A 14,434-nucleotide genomic window follows, 5' to 3' on the forward strand; every position below is an offset into this window, starting at 1 on the left:
ACCAAGCCTAGAACCTACACACCAGCTTTCTAACTCCGGTTCTCCTCATACATTTGCGGGAGTGTGTACAGTGATGCAGCAGCAGACACTTAAAGGTTAAAAAATATCATATATACAGCTTTTCTTGAGGTTGCTCCCTTCTGGGGCTGCACCAGCAGATGATCTGCTTCCCTCTCACCCTATTCCTAAAATCTAATTCTGTCACACAAATACACAAACTTCATGTCCTCTTTCACTACATCCATGAACCTCCTTTGTGGGATTCCTCTTTTCCCCCTGCCAGGCACCTCTATATTCAACATCCGTTGTCCAGTAGATCCACTGTAGGTGTTTTTCGAACAAAGACTTTTTGGGATTCCCAAAGGGTAACTACTTGGGGTCCACCGATTTTTCGGCGGGCTGATATTGTCGGTCAATATTAGCCATTTGGTCATCTATTGGCAGACAAAGGAAAATACACAAAAAATAACTGATCTGCGAAGCATGGGACAGAGCATTATAGAATAAATAAATTTAACAGGTTTTGTTAAGATGTGTCTGAAATAATAAAAAACATACTTGCAGATACATCAGATTTTTAAATCACCAAATCCATATCAGTCTTAAAAATCCTTTATTGGTGAGGATCTAGGAGCTGTTCCAAGACCTACTTACCTCGGACAGCGTTTTTTCTGTTTTCATTTTAACCACTAATAAAAATGCGAACATGACAAAATGGCATTTGACACTGCAGCAGCAACAACAACTGCAAGGAGATAAAGCGTGAAACACCCAGTATAACGTCATTACGCTACATGTGGCGTGGACAGAATAGTGTAGCATGAAATGCAAGCTAAATCTTTAGTCAGTGTTGTGTGGTTTGTTTTTTTTACTTTGGTCAGCTACATGATGATTCGCTGGTATTACACAGCTAAACTTTACATGGATTATTTTTGTCAGTCATCAGCAGTGTTGGTCAAGTTACTTGAAAAAAGTAATCAGTAACTAATTACTGATTACTTCCCCAAAAAGTAATCCCGTTACTTTACTGATTACTTATTTTCAAAAGTAATTAATTACTTAGTTACTTTTTAAAAGCACGATTTGCAACATGAATAGGTAATAAAGCGATAGATCTTTCAGCCCAATTCTACTTTTTCTACATAATCCATCATACAAAATGTAATCAAATGGAAAAGTCTCTTTTTTTAACTTGTTTTATCAGTTTTAATCTTTTAACTTTATGCATCAAGAAAAAATTTAATTATATGCAACATTCTCTGACTTGAATAAATTAGTTTAACATTTAAACCTATTTTCTACACATTCCAGCACATAAGGAACAACTTGTGTTTCTAAGGCGAATATTTTTTTTCATAGATTGTCTCCTGCTTTGTGAGTAGCTTGAGTAGCAAGTCAACATCTTCCACACAAACTATTGCCAACTGCAACAACCTGCTAGCAACCAAAACAACAGCACCAAGTGCCTCTTTGAAGCAAGGTTCCCATTAACAACTGCGAGAAAAACCTCCCCAGCTTGTCATAGAATACACATTTTTTCCTTGCGAGTAGAAGTTACCAGATGGTTGCCTAGTTGGTCTCTAGGCCTGTATGACTGAGGCCTTACTCAAAGGTCTCGCTTGTGATGTAAAATACTTTCCCTAAAGTTGAAACTAAAAAAGAAAATGCAAGAGGTTCTCAAGGGAACTAAGAACCAGTGCCACTTGAGAAATAGCTTCAAATGTTTTAAAGTATCAGATTTCTATGCCTCTGAGCTTATCAATTCCTTTATCAATGCCTGCAGGTGCTGGCAGTGTGCACTTTGATTGCAAAACAACCTCATACACATGTCTAGTGCTACCACATAAAGGAGTTATGGCAGAGAGGAAGAAGAGGCTCAGAGCATGACTTGATTTCAGTAAGAAAGAAGAGAACAGTTGTGTTTACAAAGTCACAAAGTGATTATTTCAGGTAGGGATGGAAACACCAGCAACATGCTGAAACATCTTACACACAACGTGAGCTTCACTTCCATGTATGTGACGCTCTAAATACATGCAGAACAAGTGCTGTTGCTACTGTCGCCCAACAGTGCTGCTCAGTGGTAACTGGCACTAAATAAGCTGAAATATAATAACATTAGCACCATGCTTAAAGCTTAAATTGAGGGTTGGGAAGAGGGTTCAGAGGGTTGGGAAGCTCATCTGTAACCGGAAGGTTGCCGGTTCGATCCCCCTGCTCTCTCTCTCTTGAGCAAGACCGCCTGCTGGTGTTGGCCAGAGGGGCCGATGTTGCGATATGGCAGCCTCACTTCTGTCAGCCTGCCCCAGGGCAACTGTGGCTACAACTGTGGTTTACCTGCACCAGTGAGTGAATGAATAGTAGAATTGTAAAGTGCTTTGGATGCCCAGAAAAGCGCTATATAAATGCAATCCATTATTATAAATTAAAACAAATGCCACACAAACATGCTCTCATTTCCTCCACCTCAGATGCCAGCTAGCATTAAGCAGTACTCTGTTTGGGACTTTAGATAATGAAGCTGTTCTGACAAAAAAACCTCGCTGTACTCATTTTCTCACATAATTGAGCCAAGAATTGATAAAGAACCAGATCAATAAGCACATCACATTAAAGAAATCTACAAAATCTTATCAATTCCCATCTCTAGCCTTGACACAAAAAACTACCTGCCATTCAGAATGGGAAAAGCGTGACTGATCCATGTTGCTTATTTGAACTGTCACAGGAATGTTAATGGAAACCTGGATGTAATAGCATAAATCATCAAAGTGCGCCGATGCAAAGAGCTTCTAGGGTAGGTACTTCAATTTCTGGTAAAAGTTTTCAATATCTGGATTCAGATTTTTTCATAACAACTTACTGCCAAACACGCCTGTCCCTAGCATGTTTCAAAGCCTTTCAGTGACTTTTTAAAAAGTCAAAATCATTGACTCTGGGACAATGAATCATGTACTATTCTAGTCTTCTTAACTCTGATCTAATATTCATCACACATCTGACAGAACTGCTGGATCACTTCATCAGCTGGAATCAATAGAAAAAACATCTTGATAATAAGAAATTGCTCACCTGACGTATATTGTAATCTTGAAAAGGTCTAGAACTCTGTAGGTCATTACTTCTTAAAGTCTGATTAACCTCCCTCACTTGAGGTCATAAACAGATTGAGTACAGTTTTATTATGTAGACACATCATCAAATCACAAAGAGCTCATGTTATAGAAGAATATTTATTCATCTCTGGTTTACAATAAAAGAAGACAATTTGACTGTCATTAGCTACTTTATAATACAGGTTCCTTCACCCCCACGCCACATGACCTGCTAATTGTGGCTTTCTTTATTAATTTACATCACCTGACTTACTGTTTACTTTACCGAGGAATGGCAGAACTGGCTTCATGCCTGAGTACACACCGTACTCAGGTCTTAGGTAAATGTTAAAGGATTCAAAATGCCACCATCACACAATACAAAAATGATTATTTGGAACGTAGGGTATTTTGCCTTAATAACCAAGAACAAACTTCTGGCAGACTAAATTAAGTTTACCTTTTATATGACAAAATTGATCACATGTGAAATGTTAAAACTGCAATCCAATTGTTAAGTGATGACGTGACGAATCCTACTTCCGGGTCTAAAGTAGTCTGCGTTTAATATGGCTTTTGTGTTGTTGACATGTTTAATGTTATGTATTTTCTTCTATTTAATCTCAAAAAGCTCCTAAAACAGTCAGTGATCACTGTTGACCTCCCTCGGCTTTTATTACCGCTAATCATTTATTTAAGCTCAGTTTTTAAAACCTTAGGATGTAACTACAGCCCAGCCCATGCAGCAGTATATGAATGACTAACCTCGTATTGTGGATGGATTATCTCAGTTGTTCTCCTGGCTGAAGTTTGGTCCTTTTACAGCATCCTGCCATGCGATTACATTTGTTCCTGACCACCAACAACACTCACGTTAACTTTTATCCAGTGGGAAAAAAGTTAGCTTGTTTATATTATGCTAACATAGCTGTGTAGCTAGTGGTCACGTAGCACATCATTATATACCAGCTAGCCCAACTTCAGTAACCCTACAAACGTCACTGCTGTTTAGTTTCCTGTCTTGATTTATGCTGGAAGTGATAGCAGAGCTGTACGTTTTAATTTGTTTCCAAAACCCCGCAGTCAGGACATGCTATATTGTATTTAGATAGAAGCTAGCGAGCTAACTCCCTGCTAACTTCTAACTCCATTAAATGTCATAAATTCCGTTTTCATGGATGCCTGGATGTTAAACTCAATTGTTACACCTGGTAGAGCAGAACGCTGATCATTTTATTAAAGATGAAAGACTTTAGACAGTTTTCCAACTCTCAGTAATGCCATAGTGATCGTTTGATATATGGACCTGCAGCGGAGTTTAGGTCCAGACACGGCTAGTGACGTCAGACTGAACAACCGGATAAGTAGAAATCAAAAACAGGCAACCCCCCCCCCCCACATGAGAAAAAACAATAAGAAAGACAACAAACATAAGAACCACAGCTTTTCTTCACCTTTGTCTAGTAAAAAGCCATGGTTATGCACATGCTCTTATGCCATGTCATTTGCCTTCGAACAGTCGAACAGGACTCAAAGCCATTCTGCATTAAGTGAATTTAAAAATGTCTTTGTACAGTGGATTTTATTAAAATTCAATTATAATTTTCTAGTTAATGTGAAATATTCTACAGCCTGGCCAGAAGTGAATGTGGGCTTTTAGGAAGTGAAAAAAAGCAATGGACAAGGGGTGCACTGGATTATCATACTGTTTTCATAATTGATGAAGGCCAAAGTAAAGTTTGATTGATTCCCCGGCCTTACTTTTTGCTATTTACTCTCAATCTGGGTTTGGCCAAAGTATTCCATCTAGATTTTCTAAAGCCAGAGGCCAGGCTTAAAACAGTAAGTCAAACTCCAAGTATCTCCAGTGATTACAGTCATGATCTGATTTAACAAGTGATTTGTTGTGCAGCTGTAATGAACAATATTAAGTCAGCAAAGACAAATGCCGAATAAGAAATGCTGATGCATAACTTCCCCAGCACTACACTTTGGTAGTTATCCATTCAGTCACAAGTGAACAAAGAAGGGCAGAGGGCTTATAGCCTTATAGTACAGTTTTTTTATTTCATATTTCTGTATAGTTTTTTTATTTCATATTCTGTATAGTTTTTCATATTTATATCCTGTTCATATCCTGTACATAGCTTGTACTCACTACAGCCTGTACATACATATAGTTATAGCATATTCATAACATACTTCATACCGTGTACATTATAACATACCATAATAGATCCATTTCTGTAATATACTCACATATCTATATTATTGCTAATATATATTTGTAATATATCTATATCATGGCTAAAGCACTTCTGGATGGATGCAAACTGCATTTTGTTGCCTTGTACCTGTGACATGTGCAATGACAATAAAGTTGAATTCTATTCTATACTATCATAAACAAAATGTATCCCCTTACAGGAAATTCCATCGCCACTTAACTCAAGCACAATAGCCCTTTTTAATGCTCATAAATGGCAAATACATGTTTAGTGGGTGGAGCTCAGTTGGTGACAGAAAGTGAATGTTTTCCAGTTTCATATCTTGTGGGAAAACCCAGCAAATGTACTGAAGACAATTCACTGACGTACCAAATACAGCAGGAGGCAAGGCCATAGCATGTAACTGTAAAAGACGTAGGCTATGGACTTTCCACACACTACCTCTGTTCTGAAGAAGTAACAGTGAGGGAACAAATTGTGGACTTTTAGATCCCCTGAGAGAAATCCTCTATAACCACATAGTCACATATCACATTGTTCAGTCTACTGAAAGTGGCAGCTTTGCAGTTGCTTTACTAACTACATCTCTAACTGTTCCTTTATGTGTGTTTAAGATCTTCTATCTTAAAAATGCACTCAAATTCTGAATGGTTTTGTTCACTTTAATCTGCTTATTTAAGCGTTGGAACTAACATTATTCCTCATCGCTAACATTAAGATATCACAATGCTCTTTGTCTAAAAAGTGTTACCTTTCTCATGAAGTCCCAGACTGAGGCTGAGAAAAGGCAACAATGGCTTACACTCCAAATTGGTCTACAAACACAGATGGAAATCTTACAAGCAAGCACGACATGGTCCCAAGTCTGTAACTGACAGACTGTTGTGACTATGCTGGACAGCTTTTTCCTTTGGGTCATGCTGCTAAAGCAAGCCACCATCAGTTCGTTCTTTCTACAGGAAACCAACAACCAACTTGATTTGGTTCAAATGCAGTGATCTGAGTGTAAAACAGAATCTGCCTACTTCACAATGCACTTTATTCCTGAAAAAAACTATCATGCAACAAATAAACCTACAAAGGGATTGGAAGCACCACTTTGCAAGGAAACTGGACATAAACTGATGATAAATGGGCAGAAAACCCACCAAATACTCATACAATACTGATACCATATGTATGTCCATGTTTTTCTCTTGTAGATAAAAAAAGCTGACCAACTGTCAAAGTGACAACAACAAAGTTTACATAAATTGAAAGTGAGTGTGTAAAAATTTGTCTTACACCTCCCAATTCAACTCCATGATTCAAGCTGCTGTAGGACAAACATGTTTTAATCAGCCAACATATCAAGAACATTAAATTTAGACTGCACCCCATGAATGCTGCGGCCAGCTGGCATGTTTCTGTAACAGTTTGGACCGGCTCTGCCCCGCAGTTTCTCCCTATCTATGGAAATCTATCAATCCATTGTTTACCTCAGCTGTCAATGCTGGTTGAAAAGCATCTACCCTTATTTAATCTAAACGAGGCTGTAAAACTTTGTGAAAAAATAAGGATATAGGTCAGTGTTTCAAAGAAGCTCACTTCTATCTGATGACAGCCATACCGCCGTATTGTGGTTTTTGCCACAATAGCCGCTGGTAGTCAAACTATCCCTGAAGTAACTTTGTTGGAGTCTCTGGAGAGAATAAACTTCCATGAGATAGGAAAGTGTGATTTTTAGGGTATCGTGAGGGAACATGGTGACTTCCACAAACCACAAACCTACTCCTGTGTATTTTAAATTTATATTAATGATTTTTTTAATTGACTGATGTAAGTTTTTAAGTTTAGGAGAACGCATCAATTAGTTGGAAGACATAATTGTTCACTAAAGTATGTATATTGATGAGTACAATTTTTTTTTCTATTAAATAACCTCAAAAAATGACTAACTCCACTGTTAAGGGGTGGGTTGTTTTTTGTTGACTTGCTCTCTCACAATAACACAAAGTGGGTAAAAGGCAGACATACAGATTTCTATGCAACCAGATTCAGCCCAAAAATCGGATCTGCAGCAATACCTCTAACTTTGCTGAAGTGGTGACAACAGCTATAACTTTGTCATAAGAACAAGCCAAGACACATGACAATGCCTCTAGTTCCAAACCCACTTAATAACTGCACATTCAGCATACAGCCCAAAAGTGACCAACGCTTTAATCACCGGGAGTCCTTCTGGGAAACGTTGACAAAGAAGGTTTTGCAAAGGTTAACAAAACAAGAAAATTACAACTTTTCGCAAACTAACCTCACTCCTGGAATGGCTTCCATCGAAATTACAAAACAAATGTCTGGAGGTGGATTTTTCCCTCTAAACCATAACTCCTTCAGTTGAGCTTCTCCTTGGCCGGTAATAAAAGGCAGTGGCTGTATGGTGTGAAGCTTCCAGGTGTGAATGGTGGGTGCTGCTCTGGCATGCACGCTCAGCAAACCTTCACTGGCTGAAAAATAAAGGGTGAACAAATTGGACTAAAGCAGTCCTGAGCTCCTGCCTTACGCCTACATAAGGGCAGCGCTGAGAATAGGGGGCCATCATAATTAATTATGTTTATAGTGACTAATTAAATCTGATTGATGCAGGCATGAAAACTATGACAGTGGACTGAAAGGGAAGAGTAAAATGTGATTACTTACAACTCCACTGCCACACATTACATCAAAAGCATTTTAATTTTTGTTTTAATGAGGCTTGATCTAACCTGCACAGATCAGCCTTGGCTATCAGCATTTTTATATACAGATAGACAGAGAGATAGATTTCAACACTAGCCACCACATAAAGTGGAATATAATGCCTTAAAATTGCAAAATATTACTATGTTTATTAATTGTGTAAACTGCTCGACAATATAATTACACTTAATTAATTGTGCAGTCCTGTTCTGTACGAGGACAATTATGATCACAAACGGATTATTGGATTGGGAGCACTCTGTACAATTTGTTCTGTAAAAAACAGTCTCATTATATCGGGTCTCTGTTACCGAGTGCATTGTATATAGGTTAGTTTTCTCCTACCTTTTCTTTTTTAATCGATAAAGCTTTGGCAATAAGAAAGTTCGTTTGTGCCTTGCTATTGTACCTGGACACGTTATTGTGGCTTGACAGTTTGTGTCGATGTAAAGAAATCAATATGCATTGAATAAGTGCAATTAAAATTCAACTGTAGAGGCTCCGAGTGATATTTACTCAGCGCAGTTTGGGTCCTATACAGGATTTGTTTACACGCATTACTTCTACTTTAATCAGAACACAACGATCTTACTGGGAAATGTGGGTCGTTGTCTTTACAAAACAGTGTTTTGATAGCGAAGAAAGTCTAAAAATGACTGTTTCTGATTCTATGGCACTAAAAATGCACGATCTGCTCCGCTAACATCTGCACTTCCCATGGCCTTGAGCAAGCAATTGAACTGACAAATGTCCCAGTGGAGCATCTCAGCGACCAATGGTGAGATGTCTGTGGCTGTTTCCAGGTGTAAATATGTGCAGTCGTATGAATAATAAGAAGCTGCCAAGACAAAGCATGTCTGCTGAAAAAATAAATAAATAAAATCTCCCCACAGTATTCGAAGACAAAAAGAATAAAAATAAAGCAGCGAACGCATCGAGTGACAGTGTGCACAGTTGCTGATAATGACAATAATATGCTGGCGATGCTGATAAAAGTTTCAACATTTTAAAAGCAGAACATTTTTTTTCATGCAAGCTGGTTTCCATTCACACTGCTTCATTGACATGTCATGTCACACAGGGATATGGTACCAGGCACCTTTTGCTCCTCACAGGTCAGAGGTCACAATAACTTCCAAGAAACAGAAAAGGAGAGTTAACTCACACTACTTGACCCTTGCCCTGTATTCCCCATGTGCCCCACTATGTGCTTTGACTCCACAAGAAAAAAAGAGTGTGTGACTGCGTGTGTGTTTCAATCATCTGCAACTTTGAAAATTGTTTTCCAGCACCAAAAATAAAGCAAAAATATATATATATACTCAGGTTTATGCAAACTAACCACATGCTGCTGCTAATACCAAAACACCAACATCAGATTACCGCAGTCATTTTGTTGCCAGATAATAAACCCGAGCAACCACGTGAACACGGGCTTTTGATATCAATATCAATCACTGCCTAATCATATTCAGTTTCCTGGTTTGGGGAGGTTAAAGGTGGCCTGTTAGCAAGTAGCAGGCTAAAGCTAAGGCTAACACTGGCAGAAGTAAAAACAGTTCACACATGCACACAACTCACAAACAAGGCTCCAAATCACGTGTAATAAACGCCAGCCTTGGGTGGCCTTTAGTTTGCAGCCGTTTGGGCTAGAAATCCTGTATTTACCGAAACTCGTGAGCAGACAGGCATCACAATGTGGCTATAGTCGTAGCCTCCCTTGAGCACGACTAGAGCAGAAACTTCAAAACCGAGATATCATTTATACACATTAATTATACATCAATTAATCTCACATGAAAGTCTCGCAGAGTCTCGCTGGCGGACGCCTCGGAGAGAAACAGCCCGCCGCCACCAGCGGTGCAGCAGGGCAGTCAGAGCGGGCAGAGAGCTCTCGGTGCCCCGCCGTGTGCCAGCCTCGATGCCCGGTAGAATTTGGGAGTCCTCAACTGGCCCGGGCCGGTGTGTGCGTGCATTCAGCGGAGGGAGGGGGCGAGGGAGGGGGCGGCAGCGGAAAATGGACAAAAAAAGGAGAATGAGAGAGCTCCTCTTTTTTATTTTTGAATGTCAATGATGGTTTTTAACTGCCCTCAACACACACGTTTATCGTCTGGGGGACCAGGGGTACGAAATATGGCACAAAAATAGTCGGGGGCGGGGGGTAAAATATTCAGCAGTTCCCGTCTCCCCTCCACTCCGTGCCAGCGCGGTGTGATGTCCGTTAAGACCGAGTTCCCTCCTCCTCCTCCGGCCGAATGGCAGCTACCAACATGGGACAGACACGCGTTGTTCCCCCTCCAAAATGTCGCTTATACTATATCACAGCGAATAAATGCTTTATTGCATCTCCACCAAAAAGCGGACTCGGGAACCACGCGGGGCTATCTTCACTCTGAGGAACTAAGATTCTTAAGGTATTTTTCTAAAGGAGAAGCGGGGGGTCTACAGCGGAGGGCGATCCTGGCACTCCATCTTTAGCCGACATCAACAGGTCATCCCGGGACACAAATGCGCTGCAACTGTGGGCGAGACAGACGGATGGATCCGGCATGGCGAGAGAGGAGAGGAGAGGAGAGGAGGGGAAAGGAAAGTAGGGGGCTGGCTGTAAAATCTTAACCCATTTACCGACAGCAGCCTATGCCATGAGATTACACAAATAAGCAACTACCAGCGTCGTTCAAATGCAGCAATGTCTAAAAGGAAGAGGGGAATAAATTCACCCCTCGCTCAAACCTCAGGTAGTTTCTGAGAAAGTTCAGGAATGCTAGAGAAAGAGGAGCATAGGTCTCACGAGAAGACAGTCGCCCAGGGGTAGCCCGAGGCGACGAGTGAGTGGTGCCGGTGTGAAGTGGTTAAAGTTTTGGTCTGTCCCCAAGCACCCATCCCCCATAGGAGCCAGCACAACTTTACCACCCCACTCCCCTAAAAAACAATAGCCTAACCTCCACTTCAACAAAACGCCGAAGTCCCATACACCACCCCTCCATCTAAATTCACCCACAGAAATGTAAGCATATACAAACACGCAGTGGTGGGCACGGGCAACTAGCAAACCCGGTCCCCCAACCACCCTCCCCAACGGGCCGAGTCCGAACCGTTACACACGGTGACCCGCCGAGCTTCCACTCACCCCTCGGCTGTGTTCGCTGGAAAGTGTTTCAATGGAGGAGCAAAGCAGAAGTGGTCTAGTGTCTCCCTCCGCCTCACTACAGACACTCATTCTCTGTGACTGTACGCCGTGAACCAGCAGCGGAGCACGCATACACATACATTACTTTGCGAGCGCGCAGGATGTCGGGCGTGCACGCACGCACACACACGTGCCAGCGAGAAGAGCGCGGAGCTATCGAGGAGGACGCAGAGGAGCAGAGCGGGGATTTTTTTTGAAACTCTCCCAGGGGTTGCAGACAGATCGCAGAGCTACCGATGGACAGACAGACACACACACAGAGGCTGTATGCACTATTTTATTGGGCACTTTGTTTACTGTGTGCTATATTGTCAGCAGGTCACAGGTGCGTAATCTAAAATGACTAGCCCACCTATTGATGTATTATTAGTGTCTTTACATCAAAAAAAGTCAGAGTTGCATGATGTCATAACTTCAAACCAAAGTAAAATAAAAAAGTTTACCTCAGTGGTAATCAAAATAAACCTCACCAAATCTTTAATTTGTCTCCAAAGCCTTTAAAAACAAGTTAAGGGGTAAATTATAGGCTCGCCCACACACTCACTCTGTTTTCATTCAGTGCAGACAATGCGGAGCAAAGTTTACATTTTTCTGCATTTAAAGATATAGCGATTTTTTTTCATGTCAAAATGCATAGATGTTTTTTCATCGCTTTTATTCGTTTTATATGAGGCTAAACTGTTTTGTTTTTTCGTTTTGAAAGATGGTTAAATAAGACAGAAATAATTTAGAAAGCCGGTAGAAATGCATAGAAATACAGAAATAGTCACACGGGTAATGTAAATACAGATGTAGCCCAACAGCAATAAAACTGGCGGTAATCAGATTACATCCGAAGGAATAACGGATCACGGGTTCGAGCCCACGCGCCGCTGCGGGCAGGTAGACTGCCAGCGTCCCCAGCCGACCCGACCGTCTGAGCCCCACCCACCAGTCCACCCACTCAACCCCACTCACTCACCGGCGTGTCTTTGGTGCTGGAACCAATTCCCCTCCGATGCCCGACACCGCACGGACGTGAAGCCTACCGGGCCGGCGGTTCGATCCCCGCTGTCTGATCTGTACTGAGAGTGCGTCTAGACTCCGGGCAGGTGAGCCCTCCGGGGCCTCCAGGCGCTGCGCACAGTGAATACTAAACAGGATGAGACTGCATTCAGGCACGGCACTGCGCTCCCCGCTCTCTCTCCCTGTCATGCCAAATACTATTAACTCTATAATTCTCCTGTGTCAGATGTATAGCGCCACGCTCTCTGGGCATTCATTGTCACAGCGCCCCCATCCAGATGTTCAGGCTCGTGTGCGTACAGTAGAAGCAGAACCCTCTATTTTTTATTTTTCCTCTTATTTACAGTCAACCATGTCCCATTTTGTGGAAGCTGGCTGCAAACCGCTCAATAAGCAGATGGTAGATATTTGATAGTGAATACGAGAAAGCCTGCTGTATATGCAATATATTGCTTTTCAGTGTAACTCATTCGCTCTACTGTTCAAGTTGTTACCTATAAAATATTTGTAGCCAGGTGAAATTCCAAACAGCACAGAAAACAAAAACCATCTTTAGGTAATCAGGTATAACTTACACTTCACCAGGAGAGCTGGAGCTCTGTTTCAGGAATAAAATGGTAACCATTGCTGTACTTATTTTATTTTAATTTCAGGTTGTTGGGTCCCCCGCCCCCCCAAATTGCTTACATTAAAACACAGCGTGAGATCTGTGCCAAAAGCGCACATGCCCTCTCTGCATGTCAGCTAAAGGACAATCTCAGGATTGAGTTTGACAGTGTGTTCATTTAGACTGATGTAACAGGGAAATAAAGGAAATGTTCTTCTACCACACAATATTAAAATAATACAGGTTAACCCAAAATACAAGCTGAATCTAATCTGAGAAACAAGAACCAATTTTACTGTATATAAATAAATAAGATTGTGGGAATTGTATCAGATATTTATATATGGCATAGATGTTGCCCGAGGCAGTGTTTATGCAAAGTTTCATCAAGATTGGGCACTTGTCTAGGATGCAATAGTGAACACACAAACATACATATACTACAATCATCATTATCATAATTATTTATATTATTTATATTATCTTCATTATCATCATTATTAGTAGTAGTATTAGTAGGATTGTTGTACAATGTATTACAATGCAAAATGTGCAATACTGTAATAATTCAGTTCAGCTATTTTATTGTTAGCACACGCAGAAGACTTGTTAATGTAAAAAAAATATAGTGAGAGAAACTGTACTTAAACCAGTAATGGCTTTAGCAGTTGTTACAGTACTCATATAGCTACAAGCTACAACTGTGGTTTCCCTTCACCAGTGTATGAATGTGAGAGTGAATGAATAGTGGTATTGTAAAGCACTTCGAGGGGTCCCGAAAAGCGCTATATAAATGCAATCCATTATTATTATTATTATCATATAGAATGCTGTAGTGTACATTTCCATACATCTTATGCTTCAGTAGAGCTGTAGGTGTAGCAGAGCACCTTGTTGAAACCTGAAAAAAACATGCAAGTATTTTATCAAAATAATCTTGGCCTCAATGCAGGCTCGTAGTAAGACTCATAAAAGTTGCAATCAGCTGATTTTGAAGGCATTTTCTGTGGCACACATTCAACAACGTGTGGAAGCATTCCTCTGAGATTTTGGTCCATATTTGACATGACAGCATCACACAGTTGCTGCAGATTTGATAGCTGCACATTCATCATGTCAGCCTCCCATTCCACCAATCCTGAAAGTTGTCTACTGGATTGGGATCTGGTGACTGTGGACACTACTTGAGTACAGTGACGGATCTGAAGGATGGATCCATGCAAAGATGCCTCACACCAGACAGCATTTTTCCAATCTTCGCTTATCTCATTTTTTTGAGCCCCTGTCAACTGTAACCTCAGTTTCCTGTTCTTAGCTGACAGCAGTACAGTCTGCTGCTGCTGTAGTGCACCTTCTTCAAGGTTTGACATGTTGTGCATTCAGAGATGCTCTTCTGCATACCTTGGTTTTAACAAGTGGTTATTTCATTGCTGTTGCCTTCAGCTTGAAGCAGTCTGGCAATTCTCCTTTGACCTCTGACATCAACAAGGCATTTTCACCCAGAGAACTGGGGCTCACTAGATATTTTGGACATCAAACGTGAGCAGGCTATCTTGACCATATCTACCGGTGTGAATGCACTGAGCTGATG

General features: G+C 40.9%; 1 protein-coding gene across 4 annotated transcripts in view; it reads right to left on the reverse strand.

The window, feature by feature from the left end:
• nacc1b (nucleus accumbens associated 1, BEN and BTB (POZ) domain containing b) overlaps nucleotides 1-12,425 on the reverse strand; it is a 28,301-nt gene extending 15,876 nt beyond the window's left edge. The window contains exons 1-2 of one of the 4 annotated variants that reach the window (XM_086294840.1): nucleotides 9,838-11,067; nucleotides 7,617-7,809 (exon numbers count right to left, since the gene is read on the reverse strand). In XM_086294840.1, the coding sequence (XP_086150966.1) occupies nucleotides 7,617-7,639 (23 nt within the window). In that variant the 5' untranslated portion in view covers nucleotides 7,640-7,809; nucleotides 9,838-11,067. Of the gene's footprint in view, nucleotides 1-7,616; nucleotides 7,810-9,837; nucleotides 11,068-11,171; nucleotides 11,393-12,192 lie in introns of those variants that run through there. The other 3 variants (XM_086294839.1, XM_086294842.1, XM_086294841.1) reach the window with 3 other exon arrangements.
• Nucleotides 12,426-14,434: the final 2,009 nt, after the last annotated feature.

This window comes from Aulonocara sp. 'chitande type north' Nkhata Bay, linkage group LG6 (assembly GCF_057382095.1).
Source record: "Aulonocara sp. 'chitande type north' Nkhata Bay isolate Kocher_YH1m ecotype deep benthic linkage group LG6, A_spYH_male_GT1.1, whole genome shotgun sequence".
Taxonomy (NCBI): Eukaryota; Metazoa; Chordata; class Actinopteri; order Cichliformes; family Cichlidae; genus Aulonocara; species Aulonocara sp. 'chitande type north' Nkhata Bay.